Source organism: Syngnathus acus, chromosome 1 (assembly GCF_901709675.1).
Source record: "Syngnathus acus chromosome 1, fSynAcu1.2, whole genome shotgun sequence".
Classification (NCBI taxonomy): Eukaryota; Metazoa; Chordata; class Actinopteri; order Syngnathiformes; family Syngnathidae; genus Syngnathus; species Syngnathus acus.
Window position 1 is genome coordinate 1423411 of NC_051087.1, and position 17314 is coordinate 1440724.

At 45.5% G+C, this 17314-nt stretch overlaps 1 protein-coding gene across 2 annotated transcripts; it reads right to left on the minus strand.

Annotated features, from left to right (window-relative positions):
- Window positions 1-427: 427 nt before the first annotated feature.
- tll1 (tolloid-like 1) lies at window positions 428-16947 on the minus strand. Of its 2 annotated transcripts, XM_037253585.1 has the most exons (21): window positions 16357-16947; window positions 10515-10616; window positions 10352-10432; window positions 10024-10176; window positions 9733-9850; window positions 8492-8670; window positions 8134-8239; window positions 7912-8036; window positions 7391-7506; window positions 7043-7145; window positions 6843-6959; window positions 6634-6779; window positions 6133-6328; window positions 5928-6053; window positions 5401-5561; window positions 5150-5330; window positions 4871-4996; window positions 4348-4475; window positions 3049-3262; window positions 2377-2627; window positions 428-2150 (listed from the first exon to the last, which is right to left on the minus strand). In XM_037253585.1, exons 1-21 carry the CDS (start codon window positions 16529-16531, stop codon window positions 2016-2018), a joined length of 3039 nt encoding a protein of 1012 aa, XP_037109480.1. In that variant the 5' UTR covers window positions 16532-16947; the 3' UTR covers window positions 428-2015. The 2 variants fall into 2 exon arrangements, with proteins under 2 accessions (XP_037109480.1, XP_037109489.1); XM_037253594.1 differs by lacking the exons at window positions 10352-10432; window positions 10515-10616; window positions 16357-16947 and having other exon boundaries at window positions 8134-8234; window positions 10024-10152.
- Between the last annotated feature and the right edge of the window lie 367 nt (window positions 16948-17314).

The window sequence follows — 17314 nt, forward strand, 5'->3', positions numbered from 1 at the left end:
GGACAAAATGGCCTCCATCCTTACACTTGACATTTTGTTCATTAGCCGAAGAATTGTTTTCAAGTACCTCGGGTCCTCTCGCCAAAGGTCAGCTGGGATGGGTTCCAGTTATTCTGGAACTGAACGACGACATCTTGGATAGAAAATGAATTCGCCTGACGTCGTTTGAATACGCTGCCGCCGATTCTCCCCAAAACATCTCCCACCCTCACCCCCCCAAAAAAAAAAAAAAAATCCAAATTGCACAGATCTACGTGTTGTTGTGACTGCTGAGTGTTTTGGTCATATATTTTTCCAAATTAGTCTTTTATTCATAAAGTTTTATTGCCGTTTAGATAATCTATTGTTTTGTTTGAATGGGCGGCAAAAAACACTGCAGTACCGCGCATGGACAACAGGTGGAGGTAAAGTAAAGAGCCAAAGTCAGTTCACTTTTAGAAACAGTTAATATTGTAATACCTGTACATAATAATACAGTATTCTTTTTACTTATAGACATTTCTGGAAAAGACCACAGCAAAATTGACATTTTTTCTGATATCTCATTCCTGTCATTTTATATTGTGTAATTCTACACACCCATGTCCAAATGTTAGGTCTTTGTGATTTACAAAATGAGACCAAAATCTTTCCACCATGAATGTGACCTGTACCTCTGTACATTCAAACTTGTTAAATGGGAGTCAACACAATTATTTTTTAAAATTTACCATCTAAAGTGCCTCTAACTAAACCCATCAGCTGTTTTTTTTTTTTGTGGGGAAAAAGTTTTAATCTTGGTCTCATCTTTTCAAATCACAACAACCCGGCATTTGAAAAGGCTTGTCGATTTTTTTAATATCCACTTTACGTGTATGATAGTTGTGACAATAATACACCAATTTAATGCGCTTTTAACATATTTCATTAGGATATTTTCATGACTTTTGTGCCTTTCTCGGCTTTTTGGCCGTGACTAACCGGATACCTTAGGACGACCATTTTGGTTCGACGTGGCTCACTCGGCCAAAAAAAAGGTAAGTCATGCATTTGTCGATCTTTTCAACCTTTGTGGACTTTAATAATGTGGAGGACGTGTAGCACTTGTCGGCGTCACAGACACAGACTCTTAATCTTAAAACACATGAGTTGGGGATGTTCTCGAGCTTGGCACGTAAGGGCGAATTGTCGTTCTTCCATTTCAAAACATTTGACATCCACACGCTTTGTACATCATCCCTTACACACCGATGCAGGAAAAGAACGTGCGTTTAAATGGCGAGCAGCTACAAAATGACAAGGCAATAATGTAGTACGACTCGTGCTGTCCGTCGTGTCCGTCCTTGTAGCACCATTGGGAACGTTTTCCTTGCCCGTCGTGAATATTCCCTTTCTGATATCCACCGAAAAAAACGAGTTTATCTTGTCCATTTTTTTACCTCTAAAGTGTGAATAATGCTACATTTCATTGCATTTCGTCTGTGAGTTAACACGATTAAGCACAAATACATACGGTAATTGAGAAACTATTATATTTGGTTATGTCATTTCTTTTTTTGAGACCGTTTGCATGGGAGCCACGTGGGGCAAGTGAGCCACAAGATTCAGCAGTCTTGGCACCCATTTTACTGCGCGTTACCACCACCTTCTGGACTGGTAAGGAACTGCACCGCCAGTCAAGTAGCTCCACGATTGTTTGGCCTTGTTGGAGGTCTGATATATATTTTTTTACCCATGTTATCTTCTCTCTGTGGGCACACACAAACACACACACACGCATACAATCAACACAACACGTGAAGCCATTTTGGGAGCGGTAAATAGGAAAAAAAAAATTTCAATAGTCTGTACAGTCCAAGAATGTTCCATTTTTGCAGGTTCTTGAGTTCATCCGCAATTTGTCATTCTCGCATCCAACGAGCAGCTTAGACGTCCGTGACAAACGTTTGGAATTCACTGCGTAATTCCACGCCTGGTGTTCTTTTTGGGGGAGGTAACAATGTCGGCGTCCATGGGACGAGAAGGTTTTCGGGAGGTCATTTCCTGGCGTGAAGGCTTTCCTGGAACTTGGTGCTGGAGTAGCGGATGTGGAAGCCCTTCTTGCTGATGGTGTCATCACTATGGAAACGGATCAGCAAGGCGTCGCTGGGTGAGTAGATTCCTTCCCTGGGCTGAGGGGAGGGAAAATATTGTCCAGTTTAAAATGTTGATCATACTTTTTCATGATGATAATAATACCAATAAATCTGATTTAAAAAGTACTCTTAAAAAAAGGCATACTTTCGCCTAAATCAGACATTTTTTGTATTTTTAAATGCAACAACAAAATTTTAAAAAAAATTCTCCCTCTCAGTTGGAGGTGAAGAACTTTTTTTCTTTTTCTCCACACTTTCTTACCCCCGACCCGCAGAATCGTCCGAGCCTGTGCGAGTCTGCGTCGTAGCCGTTGTAGAGTTCGATGAAGTCGTAGCCGCAGTCGGCCTCCTCTTCCACCTCGAAGGTGACGAAGCTGAGCTCGATGCCGTAGCCCTGCTCGGCCGTCAGCAGCCACTCGCAGTCGCTGTGGCCCGGGTAGTTGTTGTCGCCGAACTGGGCGTGCGAGTACAAGTTCTTCTGCCGGGCATCCGCCTTCAGACGGCCGCCGCACTCTGCGCACAAGACGACAATGCTTGTCAAGCTTGGGCAATTTCAAGATTAGTAAATTGCAAAAAAAAAATACATTAAATATTACGGGGAGGCCTTTATTTGTACACCATTTTTAAAAATATAAAATGTATTTAATTACTATTATGCTGTTTTATGCAAAGAACTAGCTTACAGCTGAGGTTGTTAATGTGTTCTATATAAATGAAGCTTGTGAAATCTACTGCATTCAACAGCTTAAAGAACAATTTCAATTGTTTTTAAGTGCAAAAAAGACTGCCGGAGGGTGTATTTTTTTGTGTTGGCCACTAGATGTAGACATTGATCCAGCCAAAGTTTTACTTGCGCAGGTTTGTTTATTGGAGTCATTTAGAATGTTTGTATTTTTTTGAAAATATTAACAAAAGCACTTGTGGTTTAGTGTACCGGTAGCGTGAGTGGCCTGGAAGCCCTTCCGTTGTACGGAGGCGTCGGAGATGAATCTGAGGTACATCCGGTTGGCTGTGGACACCAGCGGCTCGGGAACTTTATTGCCGCATAACCTCCCCAAGATGGCCGCCGCCTCGCCGTCGCCGTCGAAGGCCTCCAGGTGATCGTAGGCGCACTCTTGGTGCTGCTCAATCTCGAACTCGCTGAACGTCTACACGGTAAGGGAGGAACAAAGATTTTTGAAAATATTCTGTAGCATTTCAACGTATTACCACCCAAGAAAATATTTGCCTTCAAAGTACTGTTATATCCCAATTTTCATATTTATTTTATGAAAAGTGTGTGTGTGGGGGGGGGGGGGGGGATTTACTGACAAGGTTGAGCACGTTTTATTCTGGGGCATAATGTCTACCACGTGTTTGTTCAACATTTTCACTTACATAAGCGATTTTAGGAGATTACGGAATTAAATGTTAATGACCCCGCGTCAACGGCGGAGGGCAAACCAGGTTACAACTGGCTCTGATGAGTGTGTGTGTGTGTGTGTGCTTTTAAGACCTCAAGCAAAAGCACGTCGTATAGTTTCAATTTTGTTCTGTCTACTAATTACATACTCACTTTAAATACTGGATTCAAACTAAAATGATTGATGTGCAAATGAGGCTACTTTATGAAAGCAGGTGTGAAGCTCCAAACCAGTAGAGGGCAGCATGTTACAGGATGTGGCTTTACTACAAGTAATCGGTGACAAGGAAACACCAGACGTTAGCAGCACGTGTGTATTCAAGTCTTAAAGGAGCAAATTTGAAATTTACTTTGAAATATTTTACTCATGTTTTTTTCCCAAATACATCATTAATATTATTATTCTCAGGACGATTTGTATTTTTCGTTATTATTTATCTTACCACAAAGACACGTCACACATTTAGCCATGAAGGAGTAAATAACATGTATGAATGTGAGCACACAACTGCGTTCGTGTGAGGGAAACAGATGGGGAAAGTAACCTGAGGCCTTTTTCAATTGCATGAACGCACTCCGCACGTTTTAGCCCAGTTACAGAAAAGTGCATCTTTGATTTAACTCTGAGTGGCGCATGGAAAATATTCCAAAAAGCAACTTTACCGTTTGGAAACCTAAAACGAACAAAGATGGCGGCAAACTCAAATGCTCTTTGTAAACAAATTAACCTTGGAGTTGATGAAAAATTATGCCATGGCACTTAATCGGTTGCTCTTTGTAAACCGAATAACCTAGATTATGAAAAAAAAATGGCATCACGGGTCGACTTACGATCCTGACACGGTGTCCCGGCGTGGCCGTGATGTCCCAGGTGCACTCCTTGCGGCTGGGGTACTTATCGGGCCAGTTGGGGCTGCTCAGGCTGCCGCTGGCGCTGTGGATCTTGTGCTCGCACTCGGCTGCACACATGCAAACGCGCACGGCGAGAGGAAGTTGAAATCAAGGCTGCGCAGGAAGAGGTCAAAGGAAATGGAAAGGGAACAGGAAGCAGCGAGCGGGAGGCATTTAAAAAAAAAAAAAAAAAAAAAGCACGCTGACAAGTTGAGTGTGAAATGGACACGGCAAACAATGCTGAGTGTAATTACACGCACACTCCTCGCGATAACGGAGCAATATGACGCAAGCGCGAAATTCTGCTTTATATCCACACATCAATGATGATACGAAATTAATAATCAATATATTGATTCCTACAATCACCCTCAAGGGTTCTATGCCCACTGTTGCGAAATCCGATGAGATCTCATCCAAATCACATGAGACGACCTTAGCCAAAGGTTGTGCTTTGACGCACCTTCCTTGCAGTCGTGCTTGTTCTCGTGCAGCACGAAGCCGTGGCGACACTGGCACACGTACGAGCCCACCGTGTTGACGCACTCGTGCTGGCAGCCGCCGTTGTCCTTGCTGCACTCGTCCTTGTCTGACACAAAAGCCGCGCGTATTAAAACAAGCTAGCAAACCGCAAAGTGCTTCTGACAGTCGGGAAAAGTGAGTTGATAGAGTGCTATATTTTGTTTTGCTACGTAATGTAATGTTCTGCAGCACGCAGGAAGCCACATCAAGGTGTGTTCACCTGAGAAGAACTGCGCCTTGAAGCCTTTCTTGGACACGGTGTTGTCCGACTTGAACTCGATCCTCATGTTGTTATACTGCGACGTGATGACTTCAGGGACCTCGGTGCCGCAGTATTTCCCGTGCAACTTGGAGTCGGGCGACAGGCCGCTGCGCACCTCCACGTAGTCATACTTGCACACCTGATCAAGACACGGTGAGGTGGCACCTCCAGCAGGTGGCGCCGCAACAAAGGTCGGTGGCCGATCTCACCTCGTTGCCCTCCAGCTCAAAGGCCTCAAACTGCATGGAGATGCGATACTGCGTGGGGGCCACCACGTGCCACACGCAGTTCTTGTTGGGCGGGTACTCCTTGGGCCAGCCCGGCGTGCTGATGGTGCCGTTCAGCTTGGACAGAAGACCGCCGCACGCCGCTGTTTGGAAGGAAGGGCGCACTTAGCCAGCCTCCATCCCTTACACACTACATCGTCATCATTCCTATGATGAAATGGTTCCTTGAATGGCAATCAAGATTTGGGAAGACGTTGCTCAGGCGACCTGCTCGTTAAGGGTGAGTAGTCGACAATTTTTTTTATTTAAAAATTTAAAAATCAGATTGTCTTGTTTGTGGTAAACTTTCATTTCTACTCCAATACAAGTTGCTAGTTTTTACACTCGCACTACAGTTTCTAATTTTTTTTCCCTCAGGAAAACCGCTTCCGCACTTCCCGACACACGTCATCAAAGTTGAGGGTGAGTAGAGAATACACACTTCAGCGACACACACTCGTCAGTGATACCTTCGCAGCTCTTTTTGTCCGGCGCTAGTTCGTAGCCCGGATCGCAGGCGCACTTGAAACTTCCCAGCGTGTTGACGCATCTCTGCTCACAGCCGCCATTGTCCGGTTTGGAACACTCGTCCTCCTCTACGATGTACAATATAAATAATCTGAATATATAACATACAATAAATCGAAATGTTTTGCGGATCTATGCCAAGCTCACCCTTGAAGAAGTTAGCGGCGAAGCCCGCCTTGTTGACGGTGCCGTCGGACACAAATTTCATCCAGAGCGTGTGCGCGGTCGTGCGCACGTCCTCGGGTTTGTCGTAGCCGCAGAATCGGCCAATCAGAGGGCTCGTTTCAAGCGGCCCGTCTCGCACCTCCAGGTAGTCGTACGCGCAGCTGTCGTGTCGCTCGATCTAACGCGGTAAAAACGTAGTCAAATAACGAAAATCTAAGAAACAATTTAGTAAACAAACTACATTGATGGAGTAACTTGTTTTTTTTCTTTTTAATTCCAAACCAGCATGATGACTCCTAGACCACACACACACGCTAGCGCAGACATTTAGATTACCATCTTATTAGAGCATGAAATCCTAACCAGACGTTCCCACGCACACTCGTGAGACTTTCCTGGACTTTAAATCCATATGACTCCCCCCCGCCCCTCCCCTCCCAGAGTTTGACCCCTCCCTCAGACAAGACATAGGCACGTAATCACCTCGAAGGCCTGAAAGCTAAGGCCCACGTTGAATCCCTCGGACACGGTGATCCTCCACACGCACTCTTTGGAGGGCCGGTAATCGTCGGGGTAGTTGGGCGACTGGATCTGTCCCGAGTCTTTGATGATGTCGCCGCCGCAGATCGCTATGAGAAGTCGCGCATATATTTAAGTGCACAAAATTCCAGAGTAGTTTTCTTTTTTGTTACCTTCATAAACGGCAGAGAAGCCTTTCCCCACCCAGTTACTGCTGCTCCGGAATTCGACCCACATTCTGCTGTCGGTGGAGGTCAGGACGTCAGGAAGTTTGTCTCCACAGAACCTGCCTGTAGTTCGCACGTCTCATTTGTTTTTACATGATTCACCAGTGTTTTTTTAGCGTTCTGTGTGTGTGTTGCAAGCGTCTGACCCAGCAGAGGAGCTTTCCTCCAGTAGCCGTCGCGCACCTCCATGTAGTCGTACCAGCACAGGCTGCTCTTGTACAGGTCCATGGTGGTGAAGTTCAGCACGATCTGTTGGCAAAAAAGATTTTCAATCGTGGTTCGCTAGGTCAAACTTCTTTCATCCATTCCAAATATCATTTTTATGTTTGAAAATCACACGATGCAAAAGGCTCTCAACCAGCGCCTGATAGCAGCCAGGCATGGCGGCCATGTTGGCAGGGGCAAATCTACCTTTAAAGGCAATGCGTAGACATTGGAAATAAGTCGCAAATATTTGTGCGTGTGATATATAATACACACACGTGTGTGTATACCTTTTCTCCAGGCGTAACCGATATTCTCCACACGCAGTGAGTGTAGGAAGGGTATCCATTGGGGTAACCGGGAGATGAAAAGTTGCCTGTGGAATCTTGCAGGGTCTCTCCGCACGCTTTAAGACACACACTGCAGTGTTACAAGTTCGATTGCATCCATAGAATACATGCTCGGACAGAAAACAAGATACCGAGAACAGCTGAATGAAAGTTACTTTTAGTCAGTGCTGGAGATTGGCTGTACTTAATAAGATGGCCCAACAGTTGATGTCACCCGACTCGTCACGCACGACTTGCGCGTTCAACAGATGAGATCGTAAACCTTGGTGATAAATTTGACCCCAGATTGACGTCAACGAGGTAGTAGGGGACCACAGGAATGTCACAAACGTGCGCAGGAAGCCATCGGAACGCAAAGTGTGACGGAAGCAGTTGCACTGATGATGAGCTCATCTTACACACACACGCCCATGGCCGCACACACACGTACAGAGCAGTGTCAGAGTAAATATAATGAGTACCTGGACATCTATAGAGCTTCCTTGCCTGTGCAATGTCTCCTTTACTGAGTCGAGTCCGCTGGCCAATGGCAGGCCGGACGCCGTTTTCATCTCTGGATGGAAGGATGGTGTCAAGGAACATCCCCCTTTAACACACACACACACAAACGTAAGGAACACCTCCACTACGGGGAAAAAAAAAAAAACGGAATGTTTTATTGTGACATTTGATGAATTGTTTACCTTGAGAAGGTGTTTCTGGCGTAGTGCATGATGCTATCAAAGTCGTACGGCTCGCCCAGAGAGTTGACCTCGCCTGGCTCCATCTTCAGGAAGTTGTACTCCTGACCTGGGTGAAGCGGACGCGCACACACACGCGCACACACACACACGGTCGAAAAAAGTTTTATTATCAAATGAGCGTTTGTCTGTCTACCTGTGTTGCTCCACTGTTGGTGTTCAAATATTCGTTGCTTCTAAAACTGCGAGTATTGACGCTAGAAATTAGCATATGTGGCGTTTTTCTATGACTGATAAACGCCTATCATCAAATAAATGCTAATGGTGAGTCCAGGTGCATTGCGGGTCGCGCGGTCCTCACCTGGTTGGATGTTGTCGCGTATGATGGTGACGTGGTCGTCGCGGTCGGGCCGCGTGTGCTCGTGCCAGAATCCGATGACGTGGCCCAACTCGTGCACCACGATGCCAAACTTGTCGCAGTTCTTGCCAATGGAAATGGCCTGGGGCCCGTTGCCACGGCGACCCACGTAGGAGCAACACCTGAGAAGAGTTTTTGTCAATTTTGTTAATTTTATTATTATTTTTTTTTTCTGTCAATGGTCAAAACAGGTCAAATTTGACGGCTTAGTTGGAACGTGTTACACATTCTGACACACACACACACATACACACACACACAGTCAGGATTTCCTGCCTCGTATTACATCCAGCAAAGGAAAAGCAGTAGGATTTATTTATTTACATCCAACACTTGGATCGTGCGCCGTTTCATAACTCAGTTCTGGTTTGCCGAGGTATCTAAGCTAGGCTAACAAATCTGATTCGAGTTATCCCGCCAACTGCAATCGGAGGTCTGCGACTTATGTTTCTTGAATTCATTCATCTGTTCAATGGCGTGATTCGTGCCCCCCCCCCCCCACACACACACTTGCATTTTTTTTTTTGTCCATCTGTCTGTCTCCCCCCATGGCGCACGTGTATTTGTCCATCCGATTAAAAAGGATCTAATCTCCGACACGGCCGCCATCATCATCGTCGTCTTTAACTGGCCCGGATGTGTGCAAGGATTAGCATTTTTATTTTATTTTTTTTAAATCCTTTTAAGAAAAAAAAGCTCATATTTTTCAAATGAATGAATGGCATTTGAGGCCTCCTTTCATGCTTGGTGACAAATGAAAGCCGCAAACACTTTTAAGATGCCACTGCTCGGCCAAACAATGCCTTTCTCAGCAGCGTGAACACACCACACACACACACACGAGGAAACCCGCCGAGCGTACAAACACTTAAAAGTCCGCAGTGTGATTGGCGGGATGTGGAAACAGGAGCGGGACAGGAAGGAAAGCGGAGCCATTGTTGAGTGAGCGTATCGTCTCACGCTGTGACAAGGTCACACACACACGTCCGCACATACACACACACACACACACACACACACACTAGTGCTGGGAAGTAAATTTAAAAAAAAAAACTATAAAGACTTTATGACTAAGTAGTTTTTCAGGTATTGTTTTTCCACGAGGATTGTGAAAAATTTTCAACAGGCAGTCAACAAATGGTAAACATCAATTGGGACGAGAACTTGGCTATGCAGTAACTCACCCACATGGTCTGTAGGTGAACACGATGTAGCTCTCCTCATCGGTTTTCTCGATAAAAGACACGCACGTTTGTTTCTCCCAGTGCCGCATGGCCTGCTTGAACATGGCCCGCTGACTACCTGTGAAACAAATATACATCAAACCCAATGGTACAAAATCCAAAGCAACGATTCCCATTGGAAACAATGGAAATCCAATCAATTGGTTTCAGACATCCTGATCCGATGTTGCCGGGTTTTAAAGAGCAGAGCGGGAAGGATATGGCTTCGACTACCAGTTACAAAAATCTCACCCGTGAAGTTCCCGCCGATGACGTAGGGAATGACCCCGCCGGGCCAGATCCTCTCGGCTCGGGAGGTGGCTGCTCGAGGGAAGCGGCTTTTGTATCCCGCTTTGATGCTTTTGCCACTTTGACTTTTGTGACTGGGGGTTTTCCGCAGAAAGTCTACAAAACCAAAAAAAATCACATCTCAATTTAGGGTGGCTCACAATCCATGAACTCATTCAGTGTCATTGACAGTTGTAGGAGTCAAAGATATTAACTGGGTTGGCAGTGAATGAGTTAAGTGCTGAGTCGGGAGTTTTTTTATTTTCCATCGGGCGCTTGAGCGTCATCTTACCCAAACCGAAAGTTCGTATCCTCTCAAGTAGCAGGTACAAGGAGGCTCTCTTTTTTGCTACTCGGGGTTCCTCCAGACCACCTGACGCAAACACCCACAAAAATCAAGAGTGAGCAATCTTAGCACGGGCGTGGCCACATTAAGCCCCGCCCACCTCACTCACCCGACGTGTGTCCTCGCAGGGTGCGCGTCAGATCCACGGTCCTGTCGATTTGGAACATCTCGAGGTCTTCCTCGTCTAAGGCAATGTCGCCCCAGAATGCAGCTGCAACGACCGCACATCACTTCAATCGGTTAACGTCTTCCTTTTTTTTTTCCCCCCAGCACAAGAAAACCACATGAATGGATTTCACTCGGCGCTGTTGACAAAACCACAGTGTTGCTGTAAATAGCACAAAGTCAAGCGTGCGTACGGAGAAGGTCAACATCCACGCGCACTCACGGTAATGCACCAAACTGCAGATGCCCACATGATACATTTTTTGTTCTATGGTTATCGGCACGTTTTGGAATGAGATGTTATCAATTCCATTTGCCATGTTTATCTTCACATTTGCCTCCTTCCTGTTTTATGAACGTTTTCAATAAGCTAAATTTTTGCGATCATCGCATTTGCCCCGGACACATTAAAACCCTCCCCCCCCTCCTCTTGTCAAAAATCCTAACTGGATGCTTGACCTGAAGGGATGGTGACGTTGCGCGTGTGAACTCTTCCGACTCGCATGGAGTGACTCACACTTTTTACACTGAAATATTCAAGACTCAAGGGCATCCTCCATCTGCTGTCGCAACGCTTCCCCTCCTATAAAATGCAAAGTCCGGTTGGAGCACTTGGGATTTTATTTATTTGATTTCCCGTACAGCCCCAAAATCATGCTCAGTTTAATCATTCTTCCGTCTCAGTTCGTCGTATTAGTCAGCACCCAAGATGAACCTGTTTTGTTATTTTTTTGGGACATGAATTTGTCGGTCGATCTTTTTATTTGGACTCAAGAGTTCAAACATGAGGTCACGCCGCAGGTTGGCCGAAATGTGTGCACGCGCCGCTCCATGTGAGGCCTTGTAATATTATTACAGCGCATTTGGCCGTGAACATGCATATTAAAAAGAGATTATCTCTTTGCCCCGTTGGAGGATTTTTGTCCTGAAAGTAATCATCGTACAAGCCGCTTGTTGATCCGCAGTGAGCGTTTTGGGGCGGATGCTGAGCATCTCCAGATACTAGATGTCATTTATTGGTTTAGATATTCGGAAATCAACAGTCACGACTTCATTGTGAAGTTTTTTCTCCCATTTTGAAGTCACTTCCTGTTCCTGCTCGGGGCAGCGGAGCCTTTGCCCCAAGTTGCCAACAAAAAATGATTTGTTCGCAGCGAGGAAGGTGACTTTACCTTCCAAGGAAAGAACACATTGAATATTGATCACAACCGAGCAGGCGCTTAGCAGGTGAGTGGAGTAACGCAGAATCGCCGACTCATCGCTTTTAAATGAAACACCGCCCACCCGCGCTGCGCAAAACAATGAGCAAAAGAAAACAGTGAATGTGTTTGTGCTGAGGCGGGAATCCTGAGGAGGACTTTCGGAAGCTCGGTGGCAGCCTCGGGAAAATCCTGTTTAAAGCCGCATGTACGCCAGCCACGTTTCCTTCCTGGCCAGGAGCCGGAGAGCAACGTCGACCGACACCGACCGATGCGCTGCCCTTCAAACGCTAACCTTACTCTTACTAACGATTGCATACGCATTTTTGGAAACAAAAACAAAGAATTGGAAATTGAATACAACTTCATAGAAATTTTGACAAGCTTATATTGGATTGAGATACTTAAAAGCAAATGATTCAAACTTGGCGCAAAAATATGTGATCAGGACATCTATAATGCTAACCACAACAAACACAAATTTCCATCAAAGAAATTTTTTTTTTTACAATATAATAATATATTTATATATAATATTTATTTATTGATTGATTTATTTAAATCTTGCATTATTCACTATTCAATGCGTTCGAACGCGTTGGAAGGACAACGAACAAGTTTTGTCTTTAGGGTTCCCGGTGAAGAAATCTACTGCTTCGCAACGTGTGTGTGTTTGTGTGCGTGTGTGTGTGTGTGTTTCTTTCTGAGAGCCATGATATTGGAAGGAAGCATGAATGACTTGGGAGCATTCTGTGTTTAAGCATGTGTGTGTGTGTCATCTCCAGCTGAGCAGCAGGATGCAGACAACCAGGAAGAGATAAGCACGGGTGAATGGAGTGAGCGCTGCGTGCGTGCATGCGTGTGTGTGTCCACGTAAGGAAATCACAAAGACCTGGAAGAGTGTGTGTGTGTGTATGCGTGCATGCGTGTTGTCTCGGAGAAGATAAGCAGACAGGCAAATAGCGCGCTGATGTTTTCCCAGTGAAAACAGGAGGCGGAATAGCGACGCGTTCAGACGATGGCACAAGGGTCAGTGCCTGGAATCGCCTCGTCTTTCTTTGCACACTTTGTAATGTTTGCATGCGCCCCATTGGTCCACCTCGTAATTTGTCAGCCAATCAAATGAACGTTAGCCACATGCGGTCATCACAACTAAACAATATTTCGATAAATTCCGACGTATCGGTACAGCCGCCAAAGCTCTTCATGTAAACAGTCAGTTCGCTTATTTTTCCATTCACGGCGTACGTTTGTATCTCATCTAAGTTGCTGGGTGACATTGAAAAATGATGACTCAGCACAAAGGGAGGTGATGGAATGTGCAGAATTCCAAGGATCCATTTCCTCCACGGTCAATCGATACCGCGGATCCTTTTGATCGGGAATGTTGGCAACGTCATGCGGACGAGCCCGAACATTCTTGAAACGTGTTTGGGAAAGCACACACGAATAGATATCCAGTCAATGTAAACACGCTTGACTCAATGAGGCCTTTATGTACGAGATTCTTTTAAGACCAACACGGCTCTGCTTTTTTAACCTACAAGACTCACTCAGTTCCTCCCGCCCGACATATATAGACTTACTGTCTCCTTGCACGACACACACACACACACACGACCGAGTACCGGGATTAAGCATCCACACACACACACAGATGAGAGTAAGGTGCACACAGGCAAAAGGTTGTCAGGTTTATGCATTTGGAATGTCAGGAATGTGTGTGCAAGTGTGTGTGTGTGCGAGTGTTTGCTGGTGTCAGCTGGTGGACAGTCAGTGTGTGTTATTAGCAGAGGTGTGCATTTAGAATTATTTTGCTACGTTACAATTACTCGAGTAATTTGGGGGATACATTTACTTTGAGTGGTTTGAATGCAACATTTACTTTGACTTGAGTATTTTACTTTTGTAGGAAGACTACTTTTACTCCATGACATTGAGCTACATTGTGATCACTACTTTTTTTGTTGCACATCACAAAAAAACTATTCAAAATTAAAATTATTGAATGATGTGACGACAAAGACCGTGAGACATTTTCAGCCGATGAGATGCATCTGGCACCTTCACACAAGCTTTTGGTCAAACTTTTGCTAAGTCAGCGGTGTGCGGAAAATGGGAAAGCTCGGGCGCGCAAATGATAAATGTCCTAGAAAATTTGGGTGGGGTCGGGGCGGGGGTGCCTTTGCAAGCCTGTCCACCACGTTAGCATCTGTGCTAACGTTTATGACGGTATTGTTTCTAGGATAGCGGTCACTTCGCCCCGCTCCCGAGTTTAGCTGTCCCTTAGGATGCCCTGAGTCACATTTTGGCTGCAGTTAGCGCCCTCCGAGGTGAACCTTTATTAGCCAGCTGTTATTCAGCCCCGAATATCTGCATTGTACGCACGTCACCTTCTCCGGGGATTTTGTACAATAGTTGAGAGGTAATCAAGTACTTTTGTGGACTTATACGGCAGTCTGCACCTTATTGATACCAATATAATTGCAATTGAAAGTATTTTTAAAAAATGCATGTATTAAAACATCGGTTTAATGAAAATGTACTTAAAATAAAATACTTGAATGCAACTGTGTTGCAGGCTATTTCAAAGTTAAATACAACTGAACTGTGCGAACAAATTCACTGTAATATACACCTGCAGATAAAATGATGAAGTCGCTGTGGTGTACCACTAGAGGGAGCAACAAATTTTAAGATTTTTAAGATACTTTCATTTTTTTTGTCTGACCTATAAAAAATCTTGCACAATACGGATTTTACCATGTGTTGTAATTTATTGCTATGCTATTCCAGAAAAAAAGATCCCACCTGTTACTGAACCTAACCTTTAATTCTTCAATATTGCTCAATATATAGCAATTTATGTGATTATTATAGTTTTGTCATGAAAACTTGATGTGCCAGGGAAACAAATAGGGCAGATTTTCAATCAGTGTAAAATTTTCATTTTGAAAAGTTTACTTGCATTGATTGAAAGACTTTGCCTAAATGTTATGGCCAGAAATGACTCAAGATCAAGTATGTTTTATATTACCGTAATTTTCGGACTATAAGTCGCTCCGGAGTACAAGTCGCATCAGCCATAAAATGCCCAAAAATGTGAAAAAAAACATATATAAGTCGCTCCGGAGTATAAGTCGCATTTTGGGGGGCAATTTATTCGACAAAATCCAACACCAAGAACAGTCATGAACGAGCAACAACAGGCTAAACGATAGGTATGCTAACGTGACATAAACACAAACGAAGAGCTGAGAACGGCCCTGACGTAAAATTCAGAGTTATTAAAAAAACTATTACATAAATAACACGTTAATAAAACCATCTGTGTCACTCCAATTCATTAAATCCATCGATCGTCCTTCGTCAACAATGCGTGCACGGCGCTTGCACTTCAAAATATTCCACAGGCCCATATAACGATATATAAATTAGATATCAAATAACTATTATATAAGCAATAATGTTATCAAACCATCTGTGTCACTCCAAATCATTAAATCCATCTATCAAATTCCTTGTCCTTCGTCAACAACGCCGCGCGTGCGTGCGCCCTGACGTCAGCCCTCGTCGTTATTTCACAGATCTACTATATAACTATATTGTAGTGTTAACAAAGTTCAAGGAAAGACGTGGGTTTGGTAAACGGCTCTTTATTTAACAAAACAAACTTCCAGGCGTGTGGCGGCGTGGACTTCCAGCCACGGAAGTGGAAGAGAGCTCCATAGAATAGGACCGGGCGTGCGTAAAAGTCATGACCGAGCCCCATCCACCGTCCCCGGACAGCCACCCGGCCGAGCGCCGGCCCTCGACTTCCATCCACGGAGGTGAACGAGAGCTCGGTAGAGTAGGACCGGGCGTGCGTAAAAGCCATGTCCGAGCCCCATCCACCGTCCCTGGACAGCCACCCGGCCGAGCGCCGGCCCCCGACTTCAATCCACGGAGATGAAAGAGAGCTCCTTAGAGTAGGACCGGGCGTGGGTAAAAGCCATAATAGTTTTTCAAACCTTCTGTGTCACTCCAAATCCTTAAATCCTTCAAACTCTTTGTCCGCCGTGTCACTTAGAAACAAAGCCGCGAATGATGCCGGTAGTACGTGGGGCCCTTCGTCATTTTCGTCATCCCGTGATCAATCTTTGTTCTTTATGTAAACAACCGCCGCGCCGCGCTGCTGACGTCACTTGAAATTCAAATTACAGTAATCCCTTGCTACATCGCGGTTCGTTTATCGCGGTTTCACTTTTTTTGGGGGGGGAAATGTTTTGAAAAAAAACATATATAAGTCGCCCCCCCACCCAAACTATGAAAAAAAAAACGCGATTTATAGTCCGAAAATTACGGTATATAAATCATAAGAATTGACCACTCTTTCATTATTAATCAAGCACATATAGTGTCCTGATGCATGCCGTATTTTACGCTTGAAAATAATATAATCATCACATTGAGCCCTTCTACAATAATAAATTCGGATATATGTAAGTGATGCAAAACTATTGATGAGCACGCTGCCATCTCGCTATCGCACGCGCGCGCGCGCACGCACACGGAGCGTAACGATAAAGTGCATGCAATGCGACTGACCGGCTTTGCACGGGTCCTTGTAGTCGATGGTGTCGGGCCTGTCATCGTCGTAATACTCGTAGTCGCGGTCGTCGTAGTCCACGCAGAAGCCCACCTTGGCCCACACGCTCAAGCCGGCCAGCAGCAGCGTCAAGCAGCGCATCTTGGCGGCCACCGCCGGCGGGACTCGCTCCATCCGACTCAACAAGCGCAAGTGGAGTAGAGGCGGAACGGAACGGGACGGGACGGGACGGGAGCGGCCCCTCCAACGCCTCTGCCCCGACCGGCCCCCGCGCTCGCCCCGGGCGGTCGCCCCGGTCACCGGTCCCCCGGTGAGCGGCGCTTAGGACGCCGCTAAAGTGCTGTTGTGCTCGCTGGCCGCGCTCGTCCGTGAGCCCCCCATCGCGCTCCGCCGCCGTGCCGACGCCGAGGGGCCGTCACCACCGAGCTGGAAGTCCAACAAGAAGAAGAAGGTCCGTGAAGGCAGTGCAACCCGGGCTCCCGCTCCAAACATCCGCCCGGACGCACAGACACACACACGCGCGCGCGCGCGCACCAACTAACTACGGTAATTCAACGACTAAAGTGGGCGACACACTTTTGCAAGAGAGTACAACTGTCATCTCCTTTGCAAGTGAGTCTGACAATCTGTGCGTGAATCTACCTCTCTCTCTCTCTCTCTCTCTCTCTCTCTCTCTCTCTCTCTCTCTCTCTCTCTCTCTCTCTCTCTCTCTCTCTCTCTCTCTCATTCATGTTCTCTCTCTTTCCTATCTAGCCGAAACATTTCACTAAGGCCGGACATATTTCAGCACAATTAAAAATAGTTACACTGTTTGTTACATTTTCGCCTTCTCGCTCTCCTTATGTTGTACGCACCTTGTCCACCTGGGGGCAGTATAAGACATATTGATATACTGTAATTGAGGCTCAGCTAATCTCTCAGCTTCTCAGTAAGTCACTAATATTGGCTGTTCTTTGC